Source organism: Anser brachyrhynchus, assembly GCF_964034855.1.
Source record: "Anser brachyrhynchus genome assembly, chromosome: 4".
Taxonomy (NCBI): Eukaryota; Metazoa; Chordata; class Aves; order Anseriformes; family Anatidae; genus Anser; species Anser brachyrhynchus.
This window is the reverse complement of record NC_137698.1, coordinates 64363400-64383689: the sequence shown is the minus strand read 5'-3', so window position 1 is coordinate 64383689 and position 20290 is coordinate 64363400. Positions and strand designations below refer to the sequence as shown.

General features: G+C 36.7%; 1 protein-coding gene across 5 annotated transcripts in view; it reads right to left on the bottom strand.

The window, feature by feature from the left end:
• RAB28 (RAB28, member RAS oncogene family) overlaps positions 1–20290 on the bottom strand; it is a 62578-nt gene that overhangs the window by 36166 nt on the left and 6122 nt on the right. For 4 of the 5 annotated variants that reach the window (XM_080589961.1, XM_080589962.1, XM_080589964.1 and 1 more), the window contains exons 2-4: positions 19085–19181; positions 13742–13830; positions 6943–7072 (exon numbers count right to left, since the gene is read on the bottom strand). In XM_080589961.1, coding sequence (XP_080446087.1) covers positions 6943–7072; positions 13742–13830; positions 19085–19181 — 316 coding nt within the window. The remainder of the gene's footprint in view (positions 1–6942; positions 7073–13741; positions 13831–19084; positions 19182–20290) is intronic. The other variant, XM_080589965.1, reaches the window with a different exon arrangement.

The following is a 20290-nucleotide window of genomic DNA, read 5'->3' as shown; positions in this document are numbered from 1 at the left end:
AAAAGAATAGCAAAATAACTTATAACAAGCTAAAATGCAACAGCACAATATCTCCCATGACTCTCAAGACTGTGCAGACATTCACACATTTTCTGTTTATAATTTTTTTCATTTACTAGACTCAGCTTTTGTCCACCATATGTCCACCGTAGATTAACTATTCCCTTAGGTACAATTAAGGGCTTTCCATTTGTTGTAAGAAGACCTAAGTATGAAGGACGCAGCCAGAAAAAACATTTCTACCTAAACCAAAAACAGAAGCACATTCAGCCTGGACTATGGTTTATGCAGCATCTTTTTTATTAGACGTGTGTCTACATTGCTAAATAAACTACAGACAAAATCCATGGAAACAGTAAGAGATCTCTCAGCATTTCGTTTGTGTATTATTGTAAAAATAGGATACATATACTGTTCTAACCTTTGTATTTAAACGGTTTACTTCTATTTCTATTTTTCAATGACATCTTTAAGATTTTTCTGAATTTAAGCATAACTGTTAGTGAATGAGAATATATTATTTACTGGCACTTCTGTCACATTAGCATTTGAGTTCCAACCACACTAATAATATTCTACCAGGTCTTTGAAATTGATCTCAGTTCTTGGTTGGTCTTAGCAGGCAAAACTTATGTGAGCAAATGAAAAAAAGTGACAAGCGGACTCAGGATTAAGTGCAGGAAGGAGAAGAAACCAAGTTACCCACACTCACTGAAGTAAGAAAGCATAACATAAGGACAGTCTATTGGCTGGACTAGTTCATAACTACCCTCCTTTTTTGTTAAAGCACCATAAAATTAGAATGAGGAAATGTCATTTTCAGCAAGCAGTTTCCACAGTATCTAATCTGCCCTGATTCAAATGAACACAAATTTGTTGACTTTCATAGTATTATACCTGTTTATATCAGAGCCCAGTGGAGGGCCACAAAGGGCCACTGGAACAGGCTGCCCAGGGAGGCTGTGGAGTCTACTTCTCAGCAGGTCCCTTCCAACCCCTACAATTCTGTGATTTAATTTGTGGCCAGATGCAACATTTATCACAACAGATCTGGGCCAGAATACAGTACGTATGTATGTCCAGATCCTTGTGACATAACCTGTCAACTGGTTTCCCTTCTCAGACAATGGAATACTAAGTAAATCTACAGAACAGCAATAAACTTTCCCCACACACTCCTTTCCTTTTGTTCTGTACAAATTTCTGTTAGCTTAGTTACCTTCTAAGGAATCACACTTGGGGCTTCTATCCCTGTGTGACATATATCACAGTTTACTATTGCCCACGTAGCAATGTAACAGAGAAAATTAAATAGACCATTTTGGCACTGAAGGCAGCCAGCTCCACTACTATTACACCAAGCACGATTTAGGATCAAAATCTTGCATGACAGATGTTTTCCCAGACAAGCAATGCAACTTTATCACTCCAGAATTTGTATGTTTTCACCTTGCTCCCACCTCTAAAGTAATACAGAATACATTCAGACACTGTGTTGGGAATTTATCATTATGGTGAATAAAAGACCATTTTCACCTGTGATTTTCCCATTCATTAATTTAAGTTTCTTAATAAAAATAATTTTTAAAGAGTTAACTGACCACTGAAAGAAACAAATACATAAGACTGTGATTTTCTACTAATCTTACAAGTTAGTCGAGACAAACATTCTATACATATTTTAAAACAGGGTAGCATTCTACATTTATTCAAATGAGTTGGTAAATTGACCGTAGCATAGGACAAGGTTTTCTTTTTAAGGGAGTCTCTACATGCAAGTAGTTTACCCTGCAATCCCAGGAGCACATATGGGACCTGCTGTCAGACATACAGGAACTTTAGTTTAATCAGGCATAAGACTCGAACAGGGGTCTTTGCATTTGCTGTTCAACACTTGTCTTAATTACAGGTGAAGGACCTAACAAGTGCAAGCCCACAGGAAACAGAACAGAAAACAGCTGGGGGAGGTGGGGAGGGACAAGAGAATAAATGTGTAGAGCTGAACTTTAATATGCCAGACCCAAAAAGAGTATTAATGAAGTAGTGTTCTCAGTACAACTGGGGAGACTAAGTGGCTAAGGCAGTAACCGAGTCCAAATGCAGGCTGGGTATGTCCTGTTACCAGCCAGACTCACATTAGTACACAGTACGCCAAATGTTCATTGGGATCAGGGCTGGAAAATGTTTCTTTCTGCACTCAGATAAGATAGGTAAAAAGATTTTACATTGTATGTAAATGCAAGTTAAAGGGTACACTAAAATGTAACCTTTCAACTTCCCAGTGTAACAGCATATCACTTCCTGTTCAGAGATAGCACTCCAAGATCAATTAATCATGGCTAAGACGAACAAATGGTCAACATTCTTAATTAGTGTTGATGCATTCTCCTCTGTGCCCTCATCTGTCATGAAGACTGTTTAAAAATCTGAGTTATTAGTCTTTATTGAGGAGTGGATCTGGTTAATATCTCTAGGGATAGAAATCATTCATCCATCCACTATACAACGGTACCTGATAATTCCTAGTCCCCATATAAGCTACAGATAACCACCGCCCTAAGACCATCTAGGTAGCTATAAATCAAAATGAGTGTAGCTCCCATGCAACCTGGGTTAATTTTTGTTTACAATATATCCACTGAAAAAGTTGGTAGGACACTTGAGGACTCTGCTTGTAGATTAGTGCAGAGGAAAATATATATAGTAGTAGTGAAGGTAGAAAGGAAAGAAACACATCAGTCACGCATAACACCATAAAACCTCTCTAACTCACACTAACAGCTAGAAGATCCATTGTGAATTACTGAACTTTAAATCAATCCTAAGTTTAAGCAAAGATCTTAAGTGAAAAAATACACTTCATTCACTTGATGACCACAGCTTTATTTATACTACACAATATAACTCAAAAGTATTTCATGGTAACATGTCTATAAACGTTAGTGCACTGAAGCTCAAAGGTATTTGTTAATCTTCACAGTAAGGCTCAAACCTTTATATCTGGTGCAATTGAAGTTGTACACAGCAACACAGAAATAAGCACGGTTCAAATATACATTATATTAAATAAAACTACTGCAAAGTAAGTTACAAAGGAAGTTAAATTTAAGATTCCACACTAACTGTAAACTTTAGGATAATTATGATCTTACAATTTATAACTAACATAAAAAAGAAATTCAACTTTACAATTCTATTTGTTGTTTATCAAATGCACAAATCACAGAATCAGAGAATTGTAGGGGTTGGGAGGGACCTCAAGAGATCATCGAGTCCAACCCCTCTGCCAAAGCAGGTTCCCTAGAGCAGGCTGCCCAGGTAGGCGTCCAGATGGGCCTTGAATATCTCCAGAGAAGGAGACTCCACAACCTCCCTGGTCAGCCTGTTCCAGTGCTCTGGCACCCTCACCGTGAAGAAGTTCTTTCACGTGTTGGTGCGGAACTTCCTGGGCTCCATTTTGTGGCCATTGCCCCTTGTTCTGTCCCCACAGACCACTGAAGAGGTTGGCCAAACTCCTCTGTCTCCCACACTTCAGGTGTTTATACACATTGATAAGGTCCCCTCTCAGTCTTCCTTTTCTCAAGGCTGAACAGACCCAGGTCTCTCACCCTTTCCTCACAGGGGAGATGCTCCAGGCCCCGTATCATCTTGGTGGCCCTCCGCTGCACTCTATCCAGATCTCTTTTTTGTACTGGAGAGCCCAGAACTGGACGCAGTACTCCAGGTGAGGCCTGGCCAGAGCAGAGTAGACGGGGAGGATCATCTATCTCCCTTGACCTGCTGGCCACGCTTCTTTTAATGCATGCCAGGATGCCGTTGGCCTTCTTGGCCACCAGGGCACACTGTTGGCTCATGGCCAACCTGTCGTCCACCAGGACCCCCAGGTCCTTCTCCGCAGAGCTCCTCTCCAGCAGGTCATACCCCAGTCTGTACTGATTCATGTGGTTGTTCCTTCCCAAGTGCAGGACTCTACAAAATTCTTATTGAGGTATCTGAATGCTGGCCCAACTTTTCAAATGCCACGCAGTTATCTTCATTCATTCTTGGCAATATTTTTAAAACTTTTATCAGAAAGATATTAGAACAGTGTTAGACTGACTGTTAGAAACATAACCCCCCATTCTTAAAAAGAGAAAAAAGGAAGACCCGGGGAACTACAGGCCACTCAATCTCACCTCTGTGCCTGGCAAGACCATGGAGCAGATCCTCCTGGAAAGTATGCCAAGGCACATGGAAAATAGCGAGGTGATTGGTGACAGCCAAAATGGCTTCACTAAGGGCAGATCATGCCTCGCAAATGGGTGATGTTCTATGACAGGGCTACAGGGTTGGTGGATATGGGAAAAGCAACTGACACCATCTACCTGGACTTATACAAAGCATTAGACACTGTCCCACACGACATCTTTGTCTTCTAATTGGAGAGAGACGGATTTAACAGATGGACCACTTGGTTGATAAGGAATTGGCTGGATGATCACACTCAAAAGAGTTGAGGTCAACAGCTCAATGCCCAGGTGGAGACCAGCAATGAGTGGCATTCTGCTGGGGTTGGTATTGGGACCTGCTTGATTTAACATCTTTGTCGGTGACATGGACGGTGGGATTGAGTGCACCCTCAGCAAGTTTGACAATGACACCAAGGCCAGGCTGGATGGGGCTTTGAATGACCTGGTCTAGTGGGAGGTGTCCCTGCCCACAGCAACAGGGTTGGAACTGGGCGATCTTTAAGGTCCCTTCCAACCCAAGCCATTCTGTGATTCTCTGAATCACTTGCCTGAGGGTGTGAATATAGTTGGATGTTTTTCTAAAACACACAAATAGCTCCAAAAAACAAGTACAGTTCTGAGACAAACTACTGACTGAAATTATTTGTTCTTTACAATGTACAAGGTCAAATAAGTTCGTTAGTTCATCAAATGGCTTTTACTGACTTCAAACCTATTGCTCTTATGTTATGCATAGATCTCTTATAATTTACTGAGTAAGCTGAGCTATTCTGAACACAGTGATTCCATCTGAAGAACTTGTTATCAGTAGCTTTATACTTTCATAATATGCAAGAATCAATACCATACTTCTATATAAACACTTACCTTGTTTGTTATTTCTGTAACATCAGTAACCTCTCACAGGCCACTGAAGTATTGAGAGGGAAGCCCTCCTAGATATTCTTCTGTTTTACCAAATTCATAAAAATAATGCAGTTCTAAAAGCTGAACTTTTTATCATGCTGAAATAAAATTAAAAGCATGACCACTGTAAAAGTATCTCCTGCCTGCTTTCTTTTGAGAGATACCAAGGGGTTCAATGTGTGCAAAAACAACAAGCATCCTTAGGACCACACGAAAGCAATAGCTTGCTTTTTTTCTTTATATACCGTTTCTGGTGAAAAGCAAGGTAGCAAGTACACTATTCCTTCAGCTGCCATCATCATGAAACTAAAACCATTTCCCTAGTCAGCATCAATCTTTATCTGGAAACTCACCTACAAAACTGTATTTTGTTTGCAGATGCTCCCCAGGAAATATTTGGATTTTAAAGAATCATAGGCACGTATATGAGAAAAAAATATATACTAAAGGTATAATTACAAAACAAAGTCCTTTAATTGCAAATGAAAAACAGAGTTTGATCTACTACCTCTGTGCTGTCATTCTAGCAAAAGAATTTTACTTATCCTATGTTACAAAGTATCCTACTGCAAATACCTCATAAGATTTGCAGAACTCCAGTTAGCAAGTACAGTTTTGGGACAAAATGTAAGTCAGTGAAATGTGTTTTTCATATGAATTTCAACAGAATCTGTATTATTGATTCTGGTCTGCTGCAGGACAACACTGTCTATGTTATACTTTTACAAGTGTTATCTGTATATTGTAACTCTAAGAGCTTCTCTGTTTTCTTCACAGTCTCACAATGAAGATCATAAAATGTTATAGCATTGTAGTAGCAACACTACATTAATGCTTCTGAATGAAAGTGTTGTCTCTACATTGTATTAAAATTCTTTTAAACAATACTACCTTTCTGGATGAGTGTGGGTTTTTTTTCCAGATTTGTTCTTGTGGACATTGTGACATGGACGCAAAGGAATTGCAAAGTCAAAAGAAAAAGTCTGTTGTATGTTGTTCAAATAAATATATTTAAATTGTTAAAAATGGGTACCTGCTTCTACCACTTGGCTTTGTTTATAAAATTATGTTGCTCTTATCTTCGATAGAAAAAGGGTAATAGAACAAGGATCAAGACCTCAGATATGCTAATAATAATATTTCTGAAAATTTCTTAACTGGAAATGGGGGAATTTGTTATCCAGCTAATTAGGGAACTAATGAGGCGATGGTTATTTAAAGGGGCATATTTTAGTTGTCAGAAGAAAAGGATTATATCATACTTACGTGATCAAAAAGGATCAAAAAGAGGACAAGTTTAAAAAAAATCCCACAGAACAACAGGAAATAAGTAAACTCGTGCAAAATCAGAGATAGCATGTAAAAAGGCCTAATTAACAACTCAACTATTGTGTCTAGTTACTTTAAGTAACAGATTAAGAGCTTAATATACCAGCCTCTTGACCTACAGAACCATGAAATGTATCTGTTATTAGAGCCGGGAACGCTTCTCAGGTCTGCATTCTAGATGCATGCCAGGGCTGTATCCTGAAGCCCTATCAAACTCAAACATGGGTGAGACATCTCTCCATTCCTGTGTGCTGCTCTCCAAGTAAAGAAAACACAGGCAGATAGGCTGCAACAAGTTCCTCAACCTAACTGCCCAGAACCCTGAGGTACACCCAAATATGACATCTGTACATGGCAATAGTGCACAAGACAGTATTATTTAGTTTCATTTTACTAATGATATATGCCCTGTGACATTTCTTCACTAGAGAGCAACATCCAGAGTATTCCAATTAATATTTAAATATGAGTAACTTACTTTTATTTCCAACCAAGGCCACAAGTGGCTGTGTTTCTGATTCTTCAGTCACTTTTTTTACCACATTATACCAGTCCTCTAAATTTTCAAAGCTCTGGCAGTTGGTAATATCATAAACCAAAAGAATACCCTAAAGAAAAAGATACATTTAAAATGCTACAAGTTGTAAAAATATTTTAATATGGCAAAATCTGCATTAGTCTAATTTATTATTATAATAAGATAGGGCATTTACAATTAATGGCATTTTATCTTCTCATGAATTAAACAAGAGTCTGTGTAAGCCACTGTAATAAACAAATTTTACTACAGTACTTCTGCATTCCATGTGTTCCAAATTCAGACACTAGCTGAACTACAAAGGGAGAAAAATATGGCAATTCAGGAAAGAGTACAATGAGTTATATTAGAAATATGTCAAATTGCATATGCATTATGAAAAATCCAAAAAGCATTTCATACTAATAGTAAGAGAAAAATCACACTGGAGAAGGACTTTTATTTTAGCTAATCGTATTTGTAGTTTACTGTTCTCTTTCTGAGAAAAAAAGAAAAAAACAGCTTAATCATACATTTCCGCACATTGCCCAACTTGTTGCATCTCTGCTTTCCTTTGGGAAGAAAGTCAACCTCCCTTCCTTTACTGCTGTAGAAGGCAAGCAAGAAGTACTGACAATCTTTTTAATTTTCAAAGGACAAATTAAAAATGGTCAGAAGTCAAGAAGAGGGTAGTTCCATGTATTCCATGTATTTCAGAGGCTGTGGACCAGGCTGCAGGTAATGAATACTCAAAACAGGCATTCCTGAGAATCTTGTATACAAGGAATAACGTTAGAATTGGATTCTGGTGTGCTTGTTTTCATGTTCACATCTGGAAAAGATCCCTGCAACTGAGCACTGTTTCTCATATTAAAATTTAATGGATTTTTTTCAAAATAATAATAATTAATAAATACAATTCATACAAATACATACAGATTTTTCAAGTCAAGCCTTTCAGAGGCTTGTCTGGGCCCAGCTTTACTTGCTAGTTTCATAAGGACTGCCTTAGATCACAAAATATAACGTACACATTAAATTAATTTCACAGACTATACAAACTGGTAAAGACTACAAGAGTATCTGAAGACAGTTTAGATTATAAAATGAGAAAAAATCTAAAAATAATAGGACGCAATTCAATAAGTACCATGACAAGTTCAAAGGAAGCAATAATCAGCTGCACGAGGATAGGAAACATCTGGCTTTGTAGCAGGTTCTATAGAAAAGGATCAAGGAGTTACAGTAGATCACAGTTGAATATAAATCAAGCTTTTTGTTTTTTTAACGAAAAAGGCAAATATCACACTGGCACGAAACACCTCAGGTGAAATAATGCGTCCAACTCTGGTCACGATGTCAAGAAAAGGATAGGCTAGAAGATAACTAAGAGTATCAGAGGTTTAGAAAACATGACGAACATCAGAAAGTTGAAAAAAACGGAATGCTTCAACAAACACAAGACTGATGAAGGGCATGATGATGCTGGTAAAAGTTTGAAGAGAAGATATCAGTAGTTCTCTTTTTATATGCTTTTATGCATAGTCTGCAGACACCACTGAATTCAGAGGACCAGCCAACATACTTAAGGGCAGGGCTACATTCTGCACGTGGACACAATAAATGGTCAAACAAGAACCTTTCAACATTCAGCAAGGACAAATGCAAAGTCCCGCAGCTGAGGAGGAATAAACAGTGCAGGCTGGGAGCAACTGAAAGTGACCTTCAGGTCTTGGTAGACAGCAAGCCAAATAGGAGCCAGCAATGATCCCTGGTAGCAAGGATGGCCAACAGGATTCTGGGCTGCATTAGCAGGAGCACAGCCACTAGACTGAGGGACATGTTAATAGCTGCACGTGTCAAATCACATCTAAACTCCAGTCTTCGGTACCACAAGACATCAGTAAGCTGGAGTAAGTTCAGTGGAAGGTCATGAGATGACCAGAAGCTGGAGCGTTTGTCCTATCAGGAAAAGCTGAAGGAACGAAACTTGTTCATTATGCAGAAGAGATGGCTTTGCAGGGACCTAAAAGCAGCCTTCCCAGACCCAGGAGAAGGCTGTCAAGAAGATGGAATCACAATAGTGTGTGGCAAGAGCATGAAAAACAATGGGTTTGAAAGTTGAAATGAGAGATTCTAACTATAGACAAGGAAAAGCTTTTTCAGTATGAGGAGAACCAAGCAGTGGAATAGGTTGTACAAAGAGGTTGTGAAGTCTCCATCCCAGAGATTTCTAGAAGGAACTGGAGTAATTTAATCTCATCTCACAGCTGACCCTACTTTGAGCAGAAGGTTAACTAGAGACCTCCTGAGACCCCTTCCAGCCTGAACCTTCTTATGATTCTGTGATCAGTAAAACACGCAGCAATCCCCCTTTTCCTGCAATGCCATCAACTCCTTGGCAAACTGAGTTCTTGTGACTTATATTGGTATGTCTACTATTACTTCTGAAGAACAGCTTTCACTAGTTTAAGAAAGTTAAGAATTGTGACACCCATCTTTTCCCTATCTTTCTCCCTTTATTTCACCAATCAAATCTAATATTAAACATCCACTTCCTTCGTCCAACTTTTCTACAATTTATCCCTTAGTATCTTGTCTCAGTAACTCCTGAACATTTTTCTAACTATCCAAATGACTTCGCATGTATATATGCCTTTCATAATATAAGCCTTGTTTTAGAAAAGATATACCAGTGTTATTAAACGCTTGGTGGAAAAGAAATTCGAGCTGAAGGACAGGTATTGTAAAGGCAAAAAAAAAAAACAGGTTGAAAGCTGTAAATGTGCTGTGTGCATTTTCTCATTTCTTTCACCAGCAGTCAAGTCTTCTTCCCACCACCTTGCAAAAATCTAAAGCACCTTCAGCACTGACAAGTTAAGCACTTAATGTTGGCTGTTTCTACTAATTCTTCATCAAAATGCTACACTGCTACAGATCATTGAGTCAAGTGTAGCCAATTCCTTCAGAAGAAAGGGCATTCATTGTAGATTTACCGTGAAAGATATTATTGAACAAAGTTTAGAACTAGCTTCCTTTTTTTTTTTTCACCTTTCTCCATGACCTAACACAATGCCATGAAAGCATATTCTTTTCTTAACTACTCTCTTTTTAAATCTTCTGAATACTTGTTGTACTTGACAGATACAATATCTCAGAGAGAGGAAAAAAGGCACCACAGCATCCAGGTCACAAAAAATACTTCCTGCCTAAGTTCTGTCAAAAAAGCACTTTGTAAGCAACTTAATGTGATGTGAATAAAGGACTAGCCATAACTCCACATCTAAAATTTTTTTTTTTTTTTATTTAAGATAGAAAACCCATCATTGCTTTCCCAAAAAATGCATTATTTTCCACCAACTTACAGCATATGGACTACTATGGAATGAGTAGACAGTATAAAGCCTGCTATTTCCCTATTATGCATGAGGAATTGAGATGGAAAATTAACACTGGCTTTTTATTATTATTATTATTTTAAATAATTAGCACATTTCACTGCCATGAAAAAGGTTTGAAACATATGGAGGACAACATGCCGAGAACAGTATACTAATTCTCTAGTCTCCAGCAATGTGGCAAATAGTCCCTGCTTGCATAATTGCAGTTCAGTAATAGAGACATTTTGCTTACATTAGTGCATATGTGAGTGCTTTTTGTTTCAGAATTATAGAATATGTTCAAAAAATAGGCCACTGGAAACTTAGAATATTGCAGAAATGATTTGCTGGTCCCTAGAGAAGGTAGAGCCTGCAGTACTTTTACTACTATTAACAAGCCAATTTATGAGGTAGCATATGCCAGCTTTTAAAGATACTTTAAACTAGATACATGGATAGGGTCAGCAATTACAGCTGAGAGATAGGAGTGGTCCTGAAATATTTACTACACAAACAGCAGCAGTGCTATTATACAACAGAACTGCAATTATGGAAGTGTCGTAACAGTATGAATATATTGACTGGTTGAATACTGGACAATCACCATTTAAAAGGTGTCAATTTTATTGTGATAAATCTTGGACATAAAAGAAAGTTACAGAGAGCAGTAACTAAAAACACTTGTTTTGGTCTTCAGGCTTATCCTCAGCTGCCCTCCTCTTATGAGGGATTTCAGTATGAATTAACTAAATTTTCCTTTTATTTTTTAATGTTCATGAAGTGTTAGAGCAAAACTGTAATTTTTTTTTTCTAATATTAACTTTAGTAGAGTAACCTCATTATGATACCTTGCAAATCTACAGAAATGTTATTTTCACATTTTCACCTGTGCCAGTGCTTGGTCACCCTCAGTACACCCTCAGTATTTCCTGATGTTCAGATGGTCCTGTGTTTGTTTGTGACCACTGTCTGTCACTGAATACCACTGAAAGGAGCTTGGCTGTCTTCTTAGCCCCCTTCTTTCATGTATTTATACACACTGATGAGCCTTATCTTCTCCAAACTCAGTCACAGCTCTCTCTACCTTTCCTCACGTGTGATGCGCCAGTACATTAAGCAGCTTGGTGGTCCTCCGCTGGACACTCTCCAGCTGGCTCTCTGGCAGTCAATTCCCAGCCTGTACTGTTGGCCAAGGTTATTCTGTCTCAGGTGCAGCACTTTTCATTTGCCTTCGCTGAACTTCATAACATTTCTGTTGACCCATTCCTTTTGTTTGTCATAGTCTCTTGCAGTATCAGCCCTCACCTCCAGCACAGTGACCCTTCCTCCCGTTTGGAATCATTTGTAAACCTACAATCTTTTGTTCCATTGTTCACAGGATTAATAAGACATGAAATAGTATCAACCCCTAAGGAATGCAACTCATAACCAGACACCAGACACAGAGCTGTGGACCACCTCCCTTTAAGTCCAGCTGTCTGTCCAGTTTTTCAGTCACCTTATGGTCCATCCATCTAATCTACATCTATACATTTTGTCTGTATGACTACCAGGAGAAATTACATCAAAGGTCTTGCTGAAGTCAAGGTAAACAACATCCACTGCTCTCCTCTCCACAGAGCTGGTCATCTTACCACAGCAGGCAATCGAATTGGTTGGGCAAAATTTACCCTTGATAATTCCATGCTAGCTCTTCCTAATTACTTTCTTGTCGCTTTGCCATCCATTCACAGGAATTTTTCTATGTACACAGAAGGAATTTGCCTTCTAAGTATTCCTACTTGTTCTACTTCATCTTTCCCCTATTTCTTCTACAAAGCTACAGATGCTCCACATGAAATAAGCTTCTGCCTGGAAATAAACTGCAAGCAGAATTTCAGAATTATTCATGGTGTTTCATGAATAGCTGAAAAATAAAGATCAGTTTAATCTGTCTTTCAAAGATGCTGTTACAAAACTAATAGAGAAGTGTCTTGAAAGTCAGCTCCAATGATAAGAAGCCTGTTACAGAAATTGACATTGTTCACCAATACCAGGAGTGAGAACGGCCATTAGTTCCTTAAAAAAATAGGTTTGCAATGATGTGGAGGGGGTTTAATAGAAGAGAAACGAAGAAGAGATTGGATGTAGGGTTTTTTGCTGTTAATATGATCAGAATGGCTAAAAGTCATATTATTCTGACTTTAGACTTACTGATATCAACTTTTTCACCTACTTTGGGGTACTGGCATTAATTTTTGATGTACTATCAAGGAACAAGGAATAAGGAACTCCTGAGTTTATCACCAAATGCAGTGCAGGAAAAAGGTTAACAGCCTTTTATTTCATTCACTGAGTTCACTTTGGGCATATGGCAACAATTTGTGATTAATCAAATTCTCTGTCATGGAAGCCAGTTTCTCCTGTTGCTTGATATATCTTTCGCAGGGCAGCAAAGTGTTTTTTATTAAAAATAATAAGAAAAACTTATAAAACAGATGCAACGGCTAAAAACACATTTGTTTTTGAAAGTGACAAAATATTAAGTTTATCTTTATCCAATCAGTTAGTAATTCCTAATCTTCTTAAGATTAGCCATTCCTGTGCTGCACTTATCAGCACAAAGGTTCTATCCAAATCAAGTTTTAGGATTCCATACTTCATAAATTATTGCAGGAAAAAAATACATTTATTTTCTGATAAATGTAATATATAATGAAACATATCGTGCTTATTGTTCTTATTACAAGCTCCAAATTAAATAACAGAGTACATTTTAGGATTAATCATTTTAGAAAGTCTGGCATACAGTGCATCCTCCTAAATCAGCTCATAACTCAAGATACTATTATAGCATTTAGCCCTCACCTAAACCTACCACTCACTTTATACTGCTTAGTTAACCTAAAAATAAAATAAATTTTCATTGGATTGGAGTTCTGCAAAAACATTTAGCTACCTGGTTGCCTCCTTTTGTTTGCTCTCCTATAACCTCAGTTGCACGTATGAGTTTAATGGTGTAGGATTGCTCTTAATTTCCTCCTTCTACTTCTTCCCCCCAGGAGGCATCTGCTCTAAAAGCAGCCACTATATCTACCATGTGGATATCCAAATAGCTCTTACTATTTAGTATGATTGCTTTTCTTAACTCAAGACAAAAAGCATGGAAACATACATCTGTTCTTGAGTTGTTCAGATCTACAAACGCACACCGTTCCTTTTCTTTTTAAATCAACACCAAAAAAATGTATATTTATATCAATTAAGTTTAGATTCAAGAAAGATTCAACATTTGAGATCTAGAAAACAATATCCTCAAAATTATGGGTATCTTGCAGCATAAAGTTTTAATTAATTCTATATAATTGCTACAGATATAATTATCATCATTTATACTGTACCTGAGCTCCATAAATATATTTATCCAGCATCTTGCCTCCTATTGTTTGCCCCCCGACATCCCACACTTGAAGAGTAACATTCAAATTTCCTGGAAAAGAAAATTATATAGATATTGTGTAACCTGGAAAATTGAGATAGAAATAAGTTAAAGATATATTATCATGGCAGGTAATACAACATAGCATATCAACAGCAATAGCTTTTTATGAGTATAGCACAAATAGTAACCAAATTTAAAGATAAAGATGACTATCACTTGGGAAAAAAAGTCACTTGTGTCCAGGTAGTTCATTACAATGCCATAAAACCATAGCTAAATATTAACATCCCAATATAGGAAACTCGCAGAAAAGAATTAAAATTGCATAAAGATTCCTAACTAGAAATTATACAACATACTTTACTAAAGAAATGCGTAAAACTTTGCAGAGAAAGCAAGTTCTATAGGGCAGCACTTGGAAATGAAAGTTAATGCAATTAATATCAACCTAACCACATTAGGTAATACTGTGTCCCCTTTCTCTTCCACCTCCAAAATCTGAGAGGAAAATTTAGAAGTGTGAAAAATGCAGAGTAATTGTATTTTAGTAATGATGCTCTTAGTAGTACTACAAAGAATTATATAGTTGACAGATTAAACTGGATATGCCAATACAAGTCTACACTGAGGATGCAGACTATGATTATTTCCTCCATCCACCACCCCAAAGCAGGCAACTAAGCCGAATGTAATTTACATAATTTCATCTTCCAAGAATCTGCACCAAGAACAGATCTTCCTTTCTACTCTAAACAGTCTTCAGAATCGATATTAAAACTATGTTGAAACTGTTAACGGGTTTTCAAAACATAGTTACAAGAAAAAATTCACTGTAAATGCAGAATATTTAATATTCTACAAGTCATACATATCCTGCAAACCCACAGACTAAACATGGGCACATAGAAATCTGTCACGACATGCTTACAGATTTTAAAGTATAATCTGACTCATTTTGCAGTGAGAACTACAAAACTGTACTGATTACTTGGAAGTACCAAACTAATGCAGTAAGATCTGATTATTTTTTTCTAATCTCCATAAAACCACATTAATAACAATCCTATGTACTCAAAAACAATTGTAACTCCCTATGAATTTTATTCCTAAATATATAGATAGCCAGAAATTTCCCATCACAGAATTTGAGTTGAGTGAAAAGGGTATTTGGGGATTCCAAGGTATGCTTTTAATTCAGTTATTTTGTGTTATTAACAACCGTATTTTATACAAGGTGACCTGTTCAGCCATCAGTTTAAAACAAACCACCTTGCACATTAGTTATGCAAGTGAATGCACTCCATGGAAATATATCCCAGCACTCAGTGACTATAAGAACAAATTAGAACTATATAGCTGAATATATGCTACTTGTGGTATTAAATATACTACATTTTTATGATGCATCTTGCTTTTATCTGGTTAAAAGCACAGATTTCTCAAGCCGGTAACTTGGTCTCAAATATGCAGGGATGAACATGGGACAATATGGTCAGAGTACTTTTAAGCTGCATTAAGTTTTACCTAACGTTAAGATAAAGAAATTCCAAATGGATCTTAGTAAATACGTAAAACACTCCAGTCCAGTAAAGGCAACCTTTTACAGAGTAAGAAGTTTGTTTCTTTTGACAGTGCATCTACTGCAATTTATTAATTGATTCTTTTTAAAGCTTAGAGCAGGAGTGACTGCAGACAATGCAGGTAAGTCTTCCACAGAGCACCTGCCATGGATAAGCAGGTCTTATCAGCTGCCACAGCCTGAAGTGACCACGCATCCTCAGTGGGTAAACAAATTAAACGTGCTCAAGAAGCCCACAATGCTGAAGTATTCTACCCAAATCTGGTTGCATGTAGTCTACTGGAAATTTAGCACATCATTCATACCATCTATTTAGAAAAAAAAGCTTTAGAAACATTACCACTTTCAAACCCAATAACTTCCGGATGCCTAATTTTGTGTTCAAATGCTTTAAATCTAACTTCATTCTCTATCTCTCCCCCAAGAACAGCAACCATGCACAGCAAACTGGGCTTAGTACCTGGATACGGAGATTATCTGGGAAACTTTATTACAGGACGTTAAATTAAATGGTCTGCCAGTGACTCCTCTACTTAAAAATCTACTGTTATTTACTTTCCTTTACTAACAACGGAAGAAAGACTGGAGAAAAAAGTCTGGAATGTTCATTTGCATGAAATGGTTCTTTATTAAGACCTCGCTAACTACCGAAATTCATGGTGATTGTCCCTTGTGCAATGTTTTACTTTCCCCTTTTTAAAAAACAGGTCCTGTAGTATTTGCTTGGTGCTCAAATTGATTTTGGGGGAGAAAGAAGGAGGTTAAAATTATTTTGACAGAAGGAAAAGTACCAGATCATTTGCCTAGCAAATATTCAATTAATAACTATGAGGACAACAGATGAAATTTTCTGCAAAAAGTTTGAAATCTTATGTTTTTGTTTGTTTTTAATATGTATTAAAAAGGAATATACAAACTGGAGAGAACAGGAACAAAATAAAGAGAACCTAACAAGGCATAAATTAAGACAGCTCTTAGAAACCAAGTTAACACACAACAAAAATAACAGAAGAATCCCAGAACAATAATAATACACTGAACAAGAAAACTATAACACTTCTTTACTCTGTTCAAGCACAAAGATAAAATAGCTGAGGCAACACAGTGCAGGTTTCCAGATCATTTTTGGTATGAACTAAAGCCACTGGGATGATTCAACAGCGACCCTGCAGAGGTACACTTGGTGCACTGGTTAACCTTACTCGAAGTGCTGCACAGTCAAGATGGAGCTAAAAACACAAGTCTGCCCACTTCTTGCACTGACGACTTAAAAAATCCTTTTCAGGGAAGAATCTTGTTTACTGGACTGCATCCACAACCCTCCTGAAAGTTTCTGACTATGGCTCTTAAGGGTCTCTATCAGCAGAACCTCAGATTAACACATATGCTGTTTAAGCACTAAAATCTGCACCGTGGTTGCATCCAGACTATACAACATACTGCATCACAAAATATACTGAAATTGATTTGCATTTGAGAAAAATACTTCAAATAAACTGCATGAAAAGAATTTTTCAGCACCTGAATAATACATCATATTGTACATAATTAATCAAAGATCAGTTTAAATCATTATTTAAGTAAATAGTAATCAAATAAATAGTAGTCAAATTGCTGTTTGTATTAACTCATACCATTTTACCAAGTATTTTCCTTTTTCACTGTAAGACTGCATCAGTTACTAAAAGAACTGGAGATAAATAGACCTTTTATTAAAAATTATAATACCAGTACTTTATTTTACAAGTTAAAATGGACTTCTAATGTATCGTTATATAAACTTCTGTGCAATTCCAGAAATCAGTAATTTTAACTTCTGAAGTGTTTGCTTACATTTAAAGGAGAAAAACACATTTCAAGCACTGTAACATAGTTAATTGTTAACTATCCTACTAAAGAAGAGAAATGAGGGCTCTTTTACCTACAGATATACAGATTATAAATCCCGTGCAGTGGTACGAATTAACGTTACAAGTAAACATAGCAGCTCTGCAAACCCAGAACTAATCAAGAAATTAGAAAAATCCCTTTACTTAAGTAATGCTTTCCATACCAGTATTTAGAAATATTACCTCCCCCCTTACTTTCCTCTCACTCCCCCCACCAGTCCAGGTTACCTATAAAACACACAAATTTATATCTCCCTAAGTACATTCATAGGCATAGGTAAAAACTGAATGACAACCTATAGAAAAATGCTTTTTCCTAAATATGAAAACATTCCCTGTCTGTTAGTATTTTGTTGCTGATAAACAAGGAAAATGGATGCGAAGACTTTGTTGTTGTCTTATTTGCATCTACATTCTGATTTTATTAAATAAATTAGAACAAAGTAAATTATAAATGGGTCAACAGTTGATATTTTTCTAATTTTTCTATTCAACAAGAATATTTAGAATCCCAGTAATGTACTAATAGCTTCTGTATGCTTAGCAGCTGGAAAAAAAAATTTGCAAAATACAAGTTCTAAGCATTCACACTGCATGATTTGTGTACACATTCCATTTGCAAGTACTGCTGTAAGCAATCTGCATTCTGATATTTTTAAAGGAATGAGCAGGACAATAAGAAAAGCATTCTGTTGATGATATGGAGAAATAAGCACTGAAGTTTGGTACTATATTGCTCAGCAGATACTGAAGAAGTACAGCAAAGTGGCCAAACCAAAACGGTGCTTACAGGAATATTCTGACTAGATTGCTCTGTTTATGCAAAGTAACATATAATCACAAGATTATTGGCAATATAATTTTTAACACAATAAGTTCAGGGATCTTGTATTTTCTTATGACGTCAGGTTACAGCTGAAATATTAAATATCTGAGTTTGCTTCTCCCACCAACCCGCAAGGAAAAAACACAGAATTTGCATCAACTTTATCAAATCTCACTACAACTTTAACCATTAAACATATTTTTTCCAACTTTTATTTCAGAAAACAGGAAGAATTGCTTATACTGAAAAAACTTCCATGCTTGCTCTGTTGCTCAGTTTCCAATCAGTGAAAAGCCTTATTTTAAACCTCCGATTGTTCAGAAACAAGCTTCTAGCAGCAACTATTCTTTTTTAATTATTTCTTTGCCTTTTCCATGCAGTGTGCTGCAACTGGCATCTAAATAGTTTCTTTGCCGTCGTGAAGTGAAACATCTTGAATGCTCAAACTGTATTTTTATGAGTGCCGAGGGACCCTAAATTTTAGTGGTCTATTAAATGCCAGCAATTTCATGCTGCCTTGCATAAAACAGCATTCACATATTAGAGCGCTGCGATTCCATAGCTGTATTATGCTTCTCACACACAAGCCGAATACAAGTTGTGTATTTCATTAAAAACATAATAATAATAATAAACTATTTCTTTCAAAACACATATACATTTTCAATGAATATATTTAAAGTTCTACTTCATTGTTTTATGCTGCACTATTCACACAAACAGAGAGTACGCTCAAGCAGAGATAATAAAAATCATGAATACAGATAGCATAGCATTCCTTTTACTTGAATGCAGTGCTTAACTTAAATACTTAAAGATATGTTGCAAATACATAACCCTTTGTCACCTGGCAAGAACATACTAAGTAAATTTTCTCTAAATAGTCTATTTTACTTTGCCATAAAAAGCACTCTACTAAGCTTATTTAGTATACATTACTTTGAAGACTGTTTCTGCCAGTCTTACTGCATCTCAACCTTTCAGCATTAAGAATCTTTATTCTCTTACCTGGCAATATTATCCTTTTCAAGAAGAAATCCAGTCCTATGGTTTGTTTGTACTGTTTTCCAAAAGTTTCTTGGGCAAAACGTGTGGCTAAGGATGTCTAAAAAAGAACAATATCACATTAAGTTGTCATTTTAAACAGCAAAACACTTGATATTAAACCACGAGTACAAAACACAGTTAAGAAGTTTTACATCAATGCATGCTGCCAGTGTTCATGAATTTATATTGATAAGCATTCCAGCCAGCTTCAACTTAGTAACAGCAGGTGGCAATGGCTACTAATTTACACAAAAATCAGCAAGGCGCATATTTCCTTTGCATTTCAAAGACACTGTGATATTCATATCACAAAATATTACACAAAATTGAGTAAGGTGCCAACAGCAAGCTCAACTTGACTCAAATCTAAGTGACAATATCCATACCTGCACAGCTCACTGTTTTTAATAAGTGTTCATTTCCCAAGCAAGGGTCCATCCCTGCTGCAGAACACCACGATCCCAGACCAACTTTGTGTGAGGGAAGGGATATCTGCACAGTGCAGAGTCCCAGAGGGGCTCCGAAGTGTGGCAGGATTCCTGCCCCTGGACATCAAAGCTTCCGGATCAGCAACTACATGCTGTCTAAGATACGAAGAGAGACTGCACACATTTTTACAGAGAAACTACTAAACTCAGGTTAAGAATGCATATTTACAGAAACGTTCCTCTAAAGAGAGCTCTGGAATCTTATTTCTTCAATTTATGTTATATGGATTTATTAAATACACTGTTGGTATCAGGTTTTGCTACATACTGCTGAAAGGATACCCAACTTACATAAAGTAACAAAGCAAGGCATTTCTATCCTTCACTAGCAATTTAAGACTTCTAGACAGACAGAAGCCCCATAATCTAGCATTAAAAAAAGGAGAGAAATGCAATTACAAAGAATACACGAGTTCATGTTGTGGAAAAAGAAATAAAATACTGTATTAAACGTGAATGCCAGGTAGCTAACATATATCCTACATCCAGCTGTGGCACGTGCTTAGAAATTTCTTGTTGGTGTGACATCTGAAATTATAAAAACAAACTAATTGCAGAAAAAGATAAAAAAATATGCTTTTGCATGTACGGGAGGGAAGCCTGAGAGCCTCACAAAAGCCCTGGAACAATAATAAAAAATAGTCATAAAAAATAAATAAATAAGCAAGAAAGAATTTTT